Source organism: Struthio camelus, chromosome 11 (assembly GCF_040807025.1).
Source record: "Struthio camelus isolate bStrCam1 chromosome 11, bStrCam1.hap1, whole genome shotgun sequence".
Lineage (NCBI taxonomy): Eukaryota > Metazoa > Chordata > Aves > Struthioniformes > Struthionidae > Struthio > Struthio camelus.
In genome coordinates, this window is record NC_090952.1 from 7,027,287 (window position 1) to 7,044,490 (window position 17,204).

Consider the following 17,204-nt stretch of genomic DNA (forward strand, 5'->3'; position numbering starts at 1 on the left):
AGATCTAGTCGATTAAATATTAAACTGTATTCCTGCCTTGGGCTCCCCCGGTATCTTCGCCCCCACCAACTCACCTTAGGGCTCTTCCTTCCAGTGCGACCCTGTGAAGGATTCACCCAGGCAACAGCAAACGCTAGGACCTGACTCAGCAAAACTGAATTAGTGGGTAAACTGAAGCCTAAATTACTTTATATGCAACAGGGACACTGACTAGATTAAAGCCCTGCCAAACATACAAACTAGAAAAACTGAAACAAAAGCTGTGTGTTCTTGAGGGAGAGCAACCCAGAAGAGGGGAGGAAGGGAACGGGAGAGAGAAAATAACCAAGATAGCTACACAGGAAAATTGTCAGTTTAAAAAATGACTTTCTGGATGATGCAGAACATTAGTCATTTTAAAGATATGCACGGTGAGATATCTACCTAGGGACTTCTGGTTGTCCGGATTTTTGTTTGGTGTTGGGGAGGGGGGAGGGGGCGAAGGGGAAGAAGAGGAGGAAATTTTAAAAGGAAACTTCAAAAAAAAAAAAAAAAGCTAAATCACATTTCCTTCCTCTTAAGCCCACTCCCTCCAAAGACCAAAATATTTAATTTTAACAAAGACTGCATTGTTCCCAACTCATCTGTGCATATGTTCACTCACTGAAGCAAATTTCCTATGAAAAGACCAAAGCCTTCTAAGAAAAAGAAGAGAGGTAGAAAACAGTCCATGTCATAGTTTGTTGTAATGCAACACACAGGCTTGAATTTCAGCAGATTTTTAAATAGCTTCTTACAGTTAGTGAAAATACGGAGCAAGCTAAGTTCTTAGCAGCTGCCTCTATATTGATTTTATTAAAGATGTCTCCATCCACATCCAATTTGAATCTTGCCTACTATAGTCAGATATCTGCTAGCAAACTCGGGCGAATTTGATTACTTTGCAAGCACAGGCATTACTGCAGCAAGGGTTCCTTCTGCTCTGGCAGTTATTTTAACGACGCAAGCAATGTGGTCCTCCATGAAGCTAACAGTCTGTATCATACTTTTTTTTTTTTTTTTTTTTTGGAGTTCACTTACAAAACCCAGAGTCTTCTAACATGAAAAGACTGCAGAACTGTGATGAAATGGAAAACGTTTGCAAGACCACATGGAAAACGTCTGAAAACAATGCCTTTGTCTGGAACAGGTAAAAGCCTAAACAAGAGCAAACACTGGTCTGCAGCGGTGCCTGGCACGCAGCAGCAATTTTGGAGGAGGGTTGGCCGGAACAATAAGATAGTGAGACCAGCAAGAAAAAATTAGTCATGGGTTTCCAATAAAAAAATCATACATCATTCCAACTTCAATTAATTGTCAAGCGTAAGTCAGCTATTTAATTAAAGGAATAACGTATCACCAAAAAAAAAAAAAACACTATTTTATGGGCAATTTTTTTTTTTTTTTTTTTTTTACCTAGCCATAGAAACTTGTTCACTTCAAAAGGGTAAAATGTTATTGTCAAGGTTCCAGGTGGGTCCAGGGCACGAGCTGTTTGCTTCTCCTCCTCTTGCTGCGGTGCCAGAAAGCATCTTCCCCTTGAGGAAAGCACTTGCATGTGATGTACAGGCCTCGCTCTCCTCTTTGGACCTATTCTTTAACTCCTACCGCACTGACTCAGAGCTCCCCAGAAAAGAAAGCCGTCAGCAGCATATTTCATAGTGGAAGAAGTGCGGACGGCACGCAAGCAAATAAAGCAAACATTTCCACGCCCTACTGTTTTAGAGAAAACACTGTTCCTACCTCTATCTCTGGTACCTACCTCTATCTAAAACAGACTCCAATATCTCTGTTTGTCTTACAAAACGTCACACCATTTGATCTTAAGTTATCTTACAAGCTAAAAGGTAACATTTCAACATTAGACAGTGACTTAGCATCACCTACCAATTCTAATCAATCAGCTCAGTGACAGCACTTCAAGAAATGCCAAGCTTTCAAGGCAAACACCTACCAATAAGAAATACTTGTGCTTCAGGTTGTAGTACACTTGCATCAAATTTTGGCAGGAGATTAAACAAATTCAGTGTCTCAGTGAAAACAAACTCCAGGGTAATTTTGCTGATAAACTCCTTTTATAAGGGGCTTTTTCCACATATTTACCCAATTCATTCCCTGCCCTCTGTGTTTAAAGGTTGTAAGAGATGAATCCCACTTAAGAGTCATTTCAAAACTGGAGGAAAATAAAAATACTGCCACAATCTCTGCTTTCCTCTTCCCTGTAACTCTGCGTCGCTCCGTCTTCTCGGCTCTACACCTTTGGAAATAAGGTGCGAAGCGCTCGTTCAGAAGCGCCAAAATACGTTTGGCTTTTCCACTGCCGTCCTTTCGGCGGGGAGGGCTCCGGGGAAGCCGAGCCCGACACCTTGGTGATGAAACCCGGCCCGCGCCCTGCGGCCAGGCAGCGGTCGGGGAGCAGCGCCGGCGAGGGCGGCAGGCTCCGACAAGCCTGCCCTTCGCTCCGTGATTCAGGCAGAAAGCAGATGTGCTGCAAGAGGAAAATTGCTAACGTCTTATTCAGAGATGACTCCTTTAGCGCAACCAGACAGATCTGAAGCGTCGAGAAAACGCACTGTGTCAACACAAGAGGCACAACTGCCCTCTGTTCAAATACACCAGCCTTAATAGACTCCGTCCAGAGTTACGCTTCAATCAGGCCCTGAGATTGTGCTTTTTAGGTGAAATATGAAACATCCCCAATCTTCAGTGGTTCCATCAGATCTCTGCTACTCTCTCAAACCTCCGAAGCCCCGAGCAACCCCAACTCCCTTCATCCTCCCTTCATGTATTGCTCTTTTTGTGATACCGTTCCTCCTTTCCTGCTGCCTTCCAGCAATGCCACTTTTAAACCCCTTTGTACGCATCCCCTGCTTTTGCCTTTCGCCACAGTATTCAGATCCCTCCCTAGGCCTCACTCTTACCACAAAACACTAATTTCAACATAAGGGCGCATTAGCTTCCGCACAACGTACATAATATGAGGAAGTCATAAAATAAGGATCTAGCTTTGTCTCGAGTTACTACTTACTGACTACATAAAAATGTAAAAGCCTGACATATATATATCTCTCTGTATAGATATATATTGCTGCCATAATGGACTTTGCTGTTTATAAAGTATAATGCAGTGAATGCCTCTAGATTCTGAATTATTTAGGAAGCAATACCTTATTCCTATATTCCTCAGTGAAGAAACTAGCAGAAAAACTATTTCCCAGTTTCTTACTCTGCGTGGCCTAGAGCAAAAACTTCTTAAGGATCATCCTCACTGTATGAAATAAATTATGGGTTTTTTTTTTTTTTTTAAATCAGGATTTCTCATACTGTAATACTGACTCAAAGAATAGATTTTTTTTTTTCCCCTCGAAAGGGAGACTTATCAGGTTGTCTAATCTATTTCCCCACCAAAGCAAGACTGTTCCTGACAACATTAGCACATTGCCTATTCTTGTTTTAGCCCTGCTAGGGCACAGAGCCTCAGACATACACCCCCTCCGCACATCTACAACGTAGTTAATAGCACTAGCAGGGAGCCTGCCAAGAGCTACACAAAAATGAACCCCTCAGCTCCATTTCACATGGATAAATTCAATCCAGACCTAGTCTCCAATACATCCCTGAACTTGTAAACAGAACTGATGAATTACTTCTACAGCTAAGCTGTTTAAAAAAAAATAACAAAATAAAAAGGCGGGGTGGGGGGTGAAGAGTCCAAGAAAGCTTTCTAACGCTTGCACCAAAATGACTGAAAAGGTGCTGCGGCTGTAATACCTGATTACCCCAAGAACAACATCACCGCTTCCAAATTTATCATTTGAAGTCTCAACATTTCCAACTCCCACTCCCTGTGTTTAAGGCATATAACTCAGCCTTAATTAATTTAGTTTGGAGCACAAACAGGCAAAATTCAGTCCAGGCCTGTCTATTCGTACAGCCCCAACATTTGATACAAGTCGCTTTCGGTCATGAAAATATTTATCTTAATGACATATCTTTGAGCTATGCTATTCCCATTTACAGACTGAGAACTGACATCAAGAGAAGCCAAAACACAGACCCACAGAGGTATCAACTGATGTGAATTAAATACTTAAATATGACTGTGAATCTGACCCTAAGCAACCTACCTCAGATCATAGAGAAAGCCTTCAAAAAAACCAAAAAACACCCTGCAAGTCCAAAATGAGATCAAAAAAAAAAAAAAGGAAAGAAAATTAAGACTGCTTCTACAAACTGATCTACAAAACCACAAGTACGTTAAATGAACCAGAGCACGTCCCATATTGCAAAAGAGGGAAACGAGCAGTCAGCCTACCGTAAGGCAAGGGCACAAAACAGAAGTGTAAGGGTTCCTCCTAACAGATCAGGATGGCTAGAAAAACGCCTCATAACATCGTCAAAAGAAAAAAGAAAAGTTTGTCAAATAACTCGTTCTCAGTATTAAGAAGTTCATTGTAACATGGGAAACGTTTTGGAAATAAGGGGGTTTATGTTCTTCACCTTTAGGTTAAAGCTTACATGCTAACGTGGACAGACGATACCAACAACCCCAACGTAAAAGCTGACTTTGAGGCTTCTAACCACACGCAGCACATGCCCCACGTACACTGCTATGTAAAAGCTCACTGCAATAATTATGCCAGTTATTATATTTATGAGAACATTTCCCTGAGAGACTGGAAATGCAACATTCCAACTAAAGGCCAAAACAATTAATTAAGTGGCTTTGGGTGGACAAAAAGCCCAAACACGCTGGATCGATTAAGATGACTGGGGGCACCCACCAGGGAGGCACTAACCCAAAACACCTATCTGCTTCCATAAAAACAGCAAAGACAGCAGCAAGTTCCCCATGGATCCTGACAGAAACTCAGTGCTCTGAAAATGAACCATAAGAAAAAGTGAGATCATTTTTGCAAAACTTGCTTCAAATAGCCACTATATGAAATACCTGATTGAGTAAAGGCTTTTTTTTTGAGGGGGACATTTTATATATGCATATATATGTGTGTGTGTGTGTGTGTGAAAGTGTTCTGTAACAGATTTTTTGCTGGATTTCAGCCCTACTCTGAGCGAGCCCTTTGCATGCAGAAAAAAGGGACAGGTTTTATGTGAAATACTGTAATGTTTTGATCGAAAACTTCCATGATACTGCTACAATATTTCACAACCATGAGTAAGTTGTCCTCAGTTTACAGTAGTGGCATAGAAAATAATGTCGAAACATCTGAGGATTTTTGTAAGCGGTATTTGAACTAGGTTGACTTTGAGGAAAAACTGCAGGACTGAACCCAAGAAGAGTTTTAGATAGTGACACAATTCAGTGTTCTTTTGCCTCTTCCTATTATTTTCCGATATTACTACAGATAAGGTCATCGATATAAAAGTACGAAGGCAAAGCTGCTGTAAACTGTAAGTTTGTACAGCTAAATAAGAAGCAATCCTTTCAATGATTAACCTTGCCTTCAAGTCCAAGCTTTTCTAATAAGCCACCTCTGATCAAGTAACTGCTCCGCACATATCCGAATGCTTCGGTCGAGAAACTAAAGCAGAACTATACTCAATCTAAACAAAGACTGCCAATTAAAAAATTGTCATCCTGCCAATCATTTTTGCCCATTCCTTAGAATAAAACTTAATTTTCAAAAGTATGATTAAATCTTTTATTTGTGTGCTTGTTGGATGACTACGCACATAACCAGCTCAAACTCCTTCTGGACAAGTATCTATTTTCTCTACCAGATTAACAGAAAACCGATTGTATTTTCCTGAATTATAATCAGAAGCATTATCATGTTAGACTAGAAAAGACGTATTATTCTAGGAAACACTATTCCGAGAGATGTGCTAAAAGGCTCGTTTGACCACAGTAAGACTCTGCCAAGGAATTTTCTCCCGAGTGACTTTTGCAATATCAGCTCGCCGGTATGGTACTTGGGTTTGTGTTTCTAACATGATACGTTTCAAGAGCAGTTGCTTAAAAAACCTGTTTTGTTAGTCTTTTTGACAGCAGTGGGACTATACCAGTGTAATTTCAACACTTAATCCCTGTTCATGCTACAGAGCAGGAGATTCTGGTGTTGCCATTTAATTAATATTACCTGGGTAACAAACACCTGTACATTCCCTCTCTCCTCCTGTTTATTAAGGAATTCAGTAGTGGCGTAAAATGCTTTCCACCTATGCTTTTCTTCCAAGTGGTTTAAACAGCGACTCTGTTAATTTACTGGCGCGCAAAACAGATAAATTAAATGCTGGCAAATAGAAGTGAAGGCATGTGCTGCAGGAGAAGCTGTTTTACTGTATTTCTTCACGCTTTATCACCTTTGTTAGATGCTTCCCCTACACCTAGGATCCTTTCTAAGCCCTTTCTTCCATGCAAACATGCAAGCTACTTTTACGCTCAGGAGAACACAAAGCTTATGCAGATTCTTCTGTTTTACCACTTAGATCAATTTGCATCTCTGCAGAACTGGATCTAAAGATACCTATGGAAGTTTCAACATTGGCAGCATATATGGATTTTCTTTGCGTATTCATTAAGTTTTTCTGTTCTCTCAAATAATCTCTCTCTCTAGGAAATTAAATACCCCTACCTCCACCATTCCCCCCACTTCACTTTGAATTTGGCATCAGTACGATGTTTGTGGATGAGGTTTTCTAGTGACAAAGAAAGAAGGAATTCAATGCTATAATTTAAGGATAAAGGATTTAATCTGTAATTAATAACCAAAACGTCTCTCGCACTTAAAAGAAAAAGCCTAATCCCTCTTTGGTTTGGTTTTGGGAGATCTGATGTTAAGATTTAGGCTTCATCTAAATATCTGGTGGAACGCTTGCTTTCCAAAGAGCTGGTTTTGCTTCTGAGGACAGAAGGTAAAGATCCTAAGTCTATTGGCCATACACGAATACCAGACACTCTTACCACATCATTGTCCACGTGTCTACCCATAAATTCCTTGTTTATAACAATAATTTAAAAAAAAAAAAGCACAATTCACAGAATCCAGGCAAGTCTCCATAACTGTCCAACCCCTACAGCTATTACCATAGCAGTAGCCTAACAACTTTACCATAAGTGATTGAGCAGCATGAAAGCAGAGTTTTGCACCTGATGACGAAGTATCAACAGATTGATGGTTACAGATGTTACCATCACAAGCTGGACCAGGGCTCTACTGCAGGAGAAAGCAGTACAGAACTTTTAGTTACCCTCACCAAGTCAAATTTTGGTCTCAGCTACACTAACACTAATTTTTTAATGGTACTCTGTCCTAAAGTCTTTAAGAGTCTGGCACAATGTATGACAGTGGGCATTTGAAATCCCAACTCTGCAAAACAAAGCAAATTATCAGGTGACAAGCAAGCAGCACGGCTAGGAGAGCTATTGCAGAGGGTCCCTCTCCGTTCCCTTCGTCCAGGCTCTTTTTTGCAATGGTGCCAGACGGCTCTAGCTTGTGCTTTACACCATCAACAACTGGGCATACCACTCGGCTCCACATAGAAATCCTGCGACTTCCTTTCACAGGGTTAGAGGGCATTTTAATAAAATCAGTGCAAAGTACTTTCTAGCCCAAGCTTGTTCCAACTAACTAAAAAAGCTGAATTAAAAAACAATTAAGTCTGTAATTCCCCTTACATCTCACCAGATCAGGGGAAAGGGGAAAGAAACAAACACTTTTTTTTTTTTAAACTAATTCCCGGGACCACGTGCTTTCAAGCGGCAGTTCCTCAAGGTGGTGCGCAGCAACGTTTGAAGCTTGCTCAAATTCCCGCCGGCGCCCGTGGGCAGGCTGAACTGCGGCTGCAACCAGCGGCTTCACAGCCTTCACCACAGATGGCGGTTCGTAACCAAATCAGCACTACGACCGAAATAAAAATGATCTCTGGATTAAGGATTGCCCTCCTGTAAGCCTGACAAAAGGGTATCATGGCTCATTTTTAATAGACTGGAGGTATTCTGCTGTTTAGTACATCTGCATTATAGGCGCGTGAACTTCAGTATGGCTGCGCGTGTAATTTAAGACGAGATTTGCCTTTTCATCATACAGTTTCACCTGCTGCGTTTCATTGACTTTAGACTTAAAGCAAACAACCTCACAGCAGGGGGAGGGAGCGGGAGAGCGAGAAGCATTTATTTGTTTTTTCAGATCTTACCCTGATTTAGAGCTGTGTCCAGCTCCACCTAACAGAAGCAGGTCTTTCAGAACCACTTTAATCTTACCTTATTACGCACATATGAGTATTACAGTATGAGTAAATTGATATTTATATTTCCCCTCTTTCTAATAATAGTAATAAAAAAAATCTGCTTGGCTTTCTCACCAGTTGAAAGAGCTGGAACCACAGCCCTGGGGGCCAAAGTCCTTCCACTATCCCCGAATCAAGGCAGCAACCACATTCTTCCTTTATCAGCCGCGAACAAGTCACAGAGTGACCTTGAGTCGGGGTAGGCGTAGGAGTGGGAAGGCAACCTCCTTTCTCTCTTCATTTTTGAGCCTGTTGAGATTACCAGTAAAGCAGCCAAGCAACCACACGTTAACCTCACCAGGGGAGGGTTTTTTTTTTTTTCATTTTTTCACAAGTACAAAAAGGCTCAGAAGACCCATTATGTATCTTTTTATGTATCCTACTTGAAATAATCATACAGCATTCCCCCCCCCACCCACTACCAATTGAGATGGTTTAAAAGTGAATATTCACAGATCTAGAGTTCCCAGGGCAGCGGTTGGGTTTCTTTCCTTCCCCTCCTCCCATCTCCATTTAGAGAACTGTAGTAGTGCTTATTAGGTGAGCGGAGTTTATCTGTTATTTACGAGTTTAGAGGTGGGAGGTTAATATGCCCAAGATCTTTACAAATGAGGCTGATCACGATTTGTCTTGCTTTCAACAACTGCAAAAATAGCCGATGTCACAAACGAGCCCCGTAAAAACTCAAAGGAGCTGTTCAAGTTTTATCTCAACCCCTTTTAAGTTCAAAATCGGCTCCGAAAGGAAAAGTCTGCTGCAGCTGTTTACAAAATGCCTATGACCCAGACAGAGACTAGACTAAGCTAGACAACACTTTAAAAAAAAAAAAAAACAAAAAAAAACCCACACCTAACCCATTGGAGGGCTTCCCTTCCACAGATGGCTCCAAACAAGGAACGATACAGTCTCCAAACAAACTTTACCTAGAGACCCTCTGAACTCAGGGGAGCAACACGTATACAGAAAAGCAGTTGCTGCCGGTCAGCTGCCGATTCTCTCTCCAGACTCCTCCAGCTTTACCCTCTTTCCCTCCTTTTAGTGGCAAGTGCTTTTTCCTGGACCAGTGTAGTAACCCCTGCTACTCGTGGTCATCTAAATCCCCTCTAACACTTCAGACTCTCCACGAGGCAACTTCTCATCGACTATTTCTCATTCGCTGTATTAAGAAGTCTGCCAGATTATTTCCATGTTTTTAAACTCGATTCACGTCAAAAAAATAAAATAAAATTCTATGCCAAGTTTCAGTCTAGAGCAACATTTTGCGTGTTATAAATCAGGGGAGATAAACGGATGAGGGACTGTCAAATGTAATTCCTAACAAGTGCACAGAAAGCACCACTAAAAGAAGCTGAAAAGGAAAAGCCAAACAAGGGGGTTTTGTAACAAATCAGCAAAACATAGTTGGGCCTGTGAGTAAGACCACAGCTGCGACTACTCTGGCAAGATACACGCAATCAGGATGAAAGGAGGCAGCTTCATCTTCAAAGTGAAACTGATGCAGCAGTTTCAACAGTTTTTTTTTTTTTTTTTTTTAAATACGAAAGGTAAGAAACATATGGGAATGCACAATGAAAAGTAGAGTGGGGGATGGTTCACGAACTACAGATATTTTATTTTGGCCACCTACCGTTTAGTCCAGGACTCTATAATTTTCATAAGCACGCAGAAATTCAGCCACTAGCTATGCTTAGGGAAGCACGCGGCTATCGCGGGTCACGAAAGCATTCGGCACAATTTCTAACTGAAGTTACTGGATGTTCATATTTCCTGGGCAATATGCTCTAGAGGACCCTGCTTGAGCAGGGAGGTTGGACTAGATGATCTCCAGAGGTCCCTTCCAACCTAAACGATTCTGTGATTCCATTCAGCCGGCATTAGTGTTATCCAGCACAATCCTCAACCTGTTTCATCCGGTACCTTTGAACCTCACGTTGTCCTTAAAGTAGGAAAAGGCCACTCAGCTACCAGGTTGCTCCACAGCTGAGCTGCAAACACCGCGCAGCTATTTCTTCCACCTTTTCCAGCTCTCGCTCTCCAGGCTGGCTGGTCGGTTTTGTATCTTAACTCTTGCTTACTTCCCTCGCTATTCATTTAGACTCAAACTTAAAAACCTGTTTTCCAAGGGGCAGTTTTCTTTTTGCTGCACGCCACAAGTCCCCCTCTCCAGTCCACCGGGTTTTTATTATGCTAGCGCAGCTCCGTTCACTCAACGGAATTAAACACGCATCAGGCTCGCGCGCTGGAGCGGAGGCAGGCGACGCGAAGGTGTGGTTTTACAGCGCAACTCTGCTTTCCAGCAGCCAGCTTACCCCCATGCAAGGTCATCCTCCCGTTTACGGTTTCTCCACTGCACCCTCGGCCAGGTGAGCGCAGCATCCGCTCCGGCTCCGGGAGCCAACCCCCAACGCGGAGCGGGGCAGCGGGTGTTACCGCTGGCTTAGCCCCTTTCGGCCGCAGGCGCGCCGAGCGGCGGCGTAAAAGAGCAGCTGGAGCGCGCAATTGAGGAGAAAGAAGTTTTGCTTTTGAAGGAGCCAGGGGCACGACTCGCTTTCTCTGTACCGGAGAGCCGCCAGAGAGCTCGGGCCTGCAAGCAGCAAGGACGAAGGCCAGCGCGGTCCCTCGAGGGCACGGCGCGGCCCGGCGGGCGACGCTCCTTCTCGGGGCAGCACCGCACCTGCCAGACCGCGGGCACCTCCGGGGTCTCCGGAGGCTAAAGGTTTAGACTGGGCAATTCTGGGGCCCTGTGACAGTTACTGAAATTTGCCTTTTATCGCTGCAGGATGGCAGGCGGCGACCCCGACAGCAGAGACGGCCGGTAACGCGCGCGCTCGAGCTCGGGTCCGGTCCGGTCCTTTCCCCTCGGCTAAGGGGCTACAGCCAGAAGTGAAAACGCGGCGCCGGTTGGGTTTTGTCGGCGATGGGTGAAGCGACGGTTCTGCCCTCCAGAGTTAGAAGCAGGGCCAAAGAGGCGCCACCGCAGCGCGCGCCCCTCACCGCGGCGACGGGGCGCCCCTGCGACTGTTACCCGGCTACCTCCCTTTCTTGTCAGCGCGGCACCTGAGCCTCGCTCAGCCTCTACGCGGCCTTCCGCGGAGAAACGCCGACGCTGCGAGCTCCCCCGGGGCAGGGGCGAGCGCTTCCACCACAGCCGGGCCGGGTGGTGCCCCGCTCTCCCCCCACAGCCAAACCCCCGGCCGGGCAATCGGCCCTCAGCTGCCCCGCCGAGACCTGCGCCGTGTTTGCTCTCCAGCGGGAGCCGCCGGGGGGCTGCGCGCCGCCACCCGGCCGAGCTGCTCGGCTCTGCATGGCGGCGGCGGGCGGGAAGCGACCCGCCGTAGCGCCCCCCCCCCCCCACGGAGTACCTCACGCCGAGGGGGCTCGGCCCGCCGCCCTCCCCCGCTCACCTGGAGGCGCCGGGGCGGCTCGGCTCGGCGGGCCGGGGGCTCGCGGGCCGCTGCGCAGGGGACGGGATTGGGGTCGGGGGGAGGAGAAGGGGAAGCGCGGCTCCAACCCGGCCCGCGGCGGCGCCGAGCGCGGCTCCTCCACCAAGTTTCCGGGCGGGGAAGAAAGTCGAAACCTACGTGAGGGGGAGGAGGCGGCGGTGGCGCAGCCGCTCAGGTGTCTCCCGGCCCGGCCCTCCCTCTCTCGCCCGCCTCCCCCGCCCCGCCCCGCCCCGCCCCGCCCAACCGCGCCGGGGGGCGCCGCGGGGCTCCATCTTGTCCGCGGCCGCCGCCGCCAACTGAGGGCTCCCCTCAGGGGCCGCCGCCGGCTCTCCTCGCCCGCCCACAAACGCGTGAAGCGGCCGGCGGCGGCGGCGGCGGCGGGTCGCCCGGCGGCCTGAGGCTGCCCCGGGAGCAGGGAGCAGGCGGTGGTGCCGCCGGCGACGACGCGGCTGGCGGGGGAGCGGGCGGGGTTTGGGGGCGACCGTCTTGGGGCGGGCGTTTTGTCAGCTCGTCTGCTGTTCGTCCTTCCGCCAGGAAGGACAGACACGCCGGCGATTCAAAAGTGCTCCGTTTGCCCTTAATGCTTTGGCCGTCATGGTGCGGCAGCATTGGCAGTCATGGTGCGGCAGCATTGGCAGTCATGGTGCGGCAGCATTGGCAGTCATGGTGCGGCAGCATTGGCAGTCGTGGTGCGGCAGCATTGACGGTCACAGCCCGGTGGCGTTGGCCGTCATGGTGCGGCGGCACTGGCAGTCACGGCCCGGTGGCATTGGCCGTCACGGCCTGGTGGCGTTGGCCATCACAGCCTGGTGGCGTTGGCCGTCATGGTGCGGCAGCATTGGCAGTCACGGCCCGGTGGTGTTGGCCATCACAGCCTGGTGGTGTTGGCCGTCATGGTGCGGCAGCATTGACGGTCACGGCCTGGTGGCGTTGGCCGTCATGGTGCGGCAGCATTGGTAGTCACGGCCCGGTGGCGTTGGCCATCACGGCCTGGTGGTGTTGGCCGTCATGGTGCGGCAGCATTGACGGTCACGGCCCGGTGGCGTTGGCCGTCATGGTGCGGCAGCATTGACGGTCACGGCCCAGTGGCGTTGGCCGTCATGGTGCGGCGGCATTGGCCGTAGCGGCCCGGCGGCTGGCGAGAGCACGACTCGGAAGAGATGAGGCTGGGAACGGCGCAGCCCCGACTCCTGCGCCAGCGAGGAGGCTACTTGAGGCGGCCGACTGTGCAGCGCCGGTGGCCCAGGCGCCTGCCTGGCTGTATGGGGTCGCTCAGGCGTGCCCCGTGGTTGCTGCAGCACACCTCAGTGACGAGAAGGGTGCTTTGAGCCCCCTCGACGGCGTCCCTGCAGCTTCACTGGGGCTAGGGATTTATGTTGTTCAAGATAAGAAGCGCTCTTAGAGAATGAGATAGCGTTTTGTTTCAGACGTGGACAGATCTGACTTAATTTCCCAATACTGCGTTATATTGTCTGCGTAATCTTTTCGGTTCTCTGCCAGCTCACTTAACCTCTCTGGGCTCCCTGTTTATGTCTGCAGAGATCTTTCACGGAGGGGTTGTGAGCTATGCTGGTTAGCGCATAAGAAGGTTTCCATATTGCAAAGGTGAGGCCATCACAGATGCAACATGTACTGAGAAGGCAACAAGACCTTTCCTGCTCGTCGTTCAGATCGTCCTTAGAAATCCAGTGGACGCAAGGCATGCCAGCAAGGCGTCCTTCGTCAAGATCCAAGTTACTACAGGACACAAACTGTAAGATATTTAGGATGTTTTTCTAGGGATTGATGGAGACTTGTGATCTAGTTTTGCAAAGCCACGGGTTTTGGTTAGACTAAATTAGTTGTCTGATAGGATTTCATCTGAAGCTCCAAGGTTGAGATGGTGGGGAAAGATGGGTGGCGCTGTGTCCTCAAACCATCCTGAACAGATAAATACTCTGTCAATATAGCGGCTGCCTGGTTTGAGGCTTTGGGCAATTAAACTCTTGTGCGGGGGGCAAGAGGGGAAACAGCAGCAGGCCAGAGCTGCATAACTGCTGGAAGCCTGTTGCCAAGCTGGTTAGGGGCGCTTGAACCCCACGCAGAAACATCAGGCTGTGCCCATGCTGCCGCCAGCCTCACGCCAGAGCCTGCGCTTAAGCAGAACTCATTTATATTGAGTGCTGGCTTGCGTGTGAACAGGCAAAGGCTTAAGCTAAACTCTTTGAGGCGCTCCTAAGGGGAGAGGTTGGAGCTTTAGCAGAGAACCAGTCTCTCCTCTGTGCAGCCTACAGCTCAGTCCGGGAGGACAGGAAATGTGTGGGTGAACTTGGGTAGCAGGAGGGCAAACCCCAGGGAAATTTCAAATAGATGCAAACCTTTAACATTAGGAGCTTCATCTAGTTAGCACTTGCTAGAGATTTTTATCACAGACGATGACCTGTTTTCCTGAGTGGACACGATATAATTAAGGTATGGTGAAAGTTTATTATATAAGTGTGCTGGAATTCTGGTTTGGCTTTGCAAAAGAGGAGTCCCACTGAGTCATGGCTACCATATGGACTCATGGATACGACAGGTCTCTGCTCTAGAGCTAACACAAATGTGAGGAACTGAAATCAATTCCTTTCCTTGTCCAGGCAAAAGCAGCCACATTGTAAATAAGGCTGTGGCTTGATGACATTAAGTCTTTGCTGTATTACTGGTTCCTACTTGTTCCTTGGTCCTGCCCCTGCAGGGCAGCACGCCTCCCCTTAGCTGTTTCTGCGCAGCTCTGCATGTGGCTGAGCTGTGAACCGGATCAGGATACTGACCCATCTGAGAAATAATCCAGGCAAAAATATATAGAAGTATATTTTATTTAAAAAATATAAACATGTTTTAAATAGATGCATGAATATATATTTTAAAGCTAGATTAGTTCCCGAATCTAGTTTATAATTCTGAGGTTATGGGTCAGTGATATTCTCCAGCACTAGTACAGGAGCAAGCAGTAGTGGAGGAAAGTGGCAAAATATGAAAGTGGTCCTGGAGAAGAAGGATTTATACCTCAAGCCACAGTTTCATATTTAGTCTGCAAAGAGCAAATGGATTGCTCTACCAGATTGTTGTGCTAGCTGCTAATGTGTTGTGCAAATTTGAATAGCAGTTCATACTATTTCACCTGTAAACAGTTTGCATTAAAAACATCACAACATTTGGGAGAAGTAGTAGTTTCTCTGGTAACACTCAAATTCTAACTTGGGTTCATCTTGCACTGAAGAGAAGCTCGATCTGCTGTCTCTTCCCTGGCACCTCTTGCAAACCCCACCATCTGTTAGTCTACCCGCTCTCCTACTATTGTTATTTTAAAACCTGAAGTTCTTCTGCAGAACTCAAGGGCTTTTTATTTACTAGCCATTCTGTTAACTTACTTCTGTACTTTTTCTTAACTGAAAAGATTCTCAATGAAAAAACAGAGCAATCTTAGTTCAAGCTTTTATCTGCTCTGTCTGCTGATAATGTCCTGTCTGTGATGGCATAATTTGTACAGTAACCACTGTGATGCTACGTGCAGAGAGATTATGGGCCAAATTCATGGTCGGTGTATACATCAAGGTGACAACGCCACTTTCTGACAAACAGAATCAGATATAACAACTAAATGTATTTGCATGGTTACAGAATATTTTTAATAATCCTTCGCTTCATGTGAAGATTTGTACAACATTTTTTGTAAAATCTGAAAAAGAAAAAAAATCGATAAGCAAGCAATTGGAAAAATAATAGCAGGAAAATTGAATGGAGAAGCAACTTCAGATCACACAAAGGTTTACAGATTAAATTAATGTCATTAATGTTGCATAAAGCTTGGTAACCTTGTGTGTTTCTATCATCCTCTTGTGGGAATGCACAAAGAATATATGAGTACACAGTATTAATTTGGGACCCAGCTTTGATGTTTCATCACAAACAAACCTAAATTCCCAACCCACACACAAGAATGTAAACACACTTTAAAAAAAAAACCCACAAACAAGTAGAGAGAGTCATCCCAGGAATTTATGATTAAATGGCATGGAATCTCCCTTTTGCGGAAAGCAGAACATGTGCATGAAGGCACGCTGGATTCTGGGGATTGGATTCATTCTCCCAGGTTCTATAGTACTTTTGTTCGGTTTGCCTTATTTTATTATAGGAGGTCTGCTGCAAATTATCCCTGTATATGCCTTATCATATATGTGTAGGAAGTAGTTGGAATCCTGCTATTTGAAATGTGTAATTGTGGAGCAAACAATTTTAAGAAATACAGCATAAGAATCCTGTGTCTGTTAGTAATGACTTAGGACTTTTTTCCGTTATCGTCTTTCCTTGCGGTGTTTTATTACATTAGTTATTAACAATGCTGGGTTATTTTATTTGATGGATCTGTAGAATGTTTTCTTTAGAAGTAAACAGATTGGTTCTCTGCTTATAGAAAAGTATATGTTGGCAGATATAAAGAGGACATCTGGCTTTTCTTAGGAGAAGAATACCCCATCTGGCTTATTACAGTGGAGGAGGTCTGATAATAGTAAAAAAAAAAAAAAAAGGTCCATACATAGTTTTTCTGGTTTGCTACAATGAATAATGTAGATAGCTATGTCATAGTTTTTAAGTGATACTTTTGAAATGTTGCAACTGCTTTTTAACCATAATGTATTTTTTTTAGTACCACGTTCTGTTGCAGCATTTTAAGTGAGACTTCGGAAATACGGCATCTATCAGGAAGGACAGCGTAGCAATAGATAAAATAACATGTCAGTAGTCCAATTTCAGGACTCACTGAATTTTCTGTTATTATTTTACCTGATTAGGATTTGATCTTTTGAGATGCTAAGCCCCGCTGCCTCGACTCCTCTCAGTTATTAACTTTCCTAGAAGATAAGAGATAAGGTGCCATCAAGTTCCTTGAAATTATTTTCATAGGCAGTGTGGTGCTCAATTTACTTCACAGCCCTAATTTGAGCACTGTTCTCTTACTTAAAACTGATAACGAAATTAAGTAGATTTGCGCCGATTCAGGAATATTGTTCGTATAATTCTGTGCCTAGGAGGTACGGCTGTTTTCTTACAGAGAGTATTAATTAAATAATGTGTTTCTGCAATATTCAGAATTTGACCTCTAGCCACTTCTGTTCGGTTAACTGTTGAACAACAACTGTTGGCTATCTGCTGTGTGTTTATGAACACTATCTATTTCGTGGATGGTTGGATAGGAGGAGAAGGCTAAGTATGTCAAGGGGGTGTAGCTATTACCGCCTCCCTAACAGGAAACTCTTTCCCTTAAAGTCCCAAGTGAGACTGTGGCAGTTCGGTGCAGTCTTCCTGGAGGAGCAGGAGGTGCAGGACATTGCAGCACTATTCCTAGCATACGCAAACTCGCTGCCACAAGCGTTTAGTAGCAATAGTAATGAGTATGTCTGGGTGATAGGGTGCATAAAGCATAGCGTGGTATTTCTGGAATACATTCAGATCTTGTTCGTTATTTCATGG

At 45.7% G+C, this 17,204-nt stretch overlaps 1 protein-coding gene across 7 annotated transcripts in view; it reads right to left on the minus strand.

The window, feature by feature from the left end:
* The window catches only part of LOC104150914 (ligand of Numb protein X 2), a 31,454-nt gene extending 19,523 nt beyond the window's left edge, over positions 1 to 11,931 (minus strand). Inside the window, exon 1 of one of the 7 annotated variants that reach the window (XM_068957556.1) lies at positions 11,673 to 11,931. Coding sequence is in view for 3 of the 7 variants with exons in the window: in XM_068957553.1 (XP_068813654.1) it covers positions 4,146 to 4,300 (155 nt within the window). In the remaining 4 variants the exon portion in view is untranslated. Of the gene's footprint in view, positions 1 to 74; positions 450 to 1,434; positions 1,947 to 1,972; positions 3,786 to 4,145; positions 4,304 to 9,895; positions 11,624 to 11,672 lie in introns of those variants that run through there. The other 6 variants (XM_068957558.1, XM_009685423.2, XM_068957553.1 and 3 more) reach the window with 6 other exon arrangements.
* Positions 11,932 to 17,204: the final 5,273 nt, after the last annotated feature.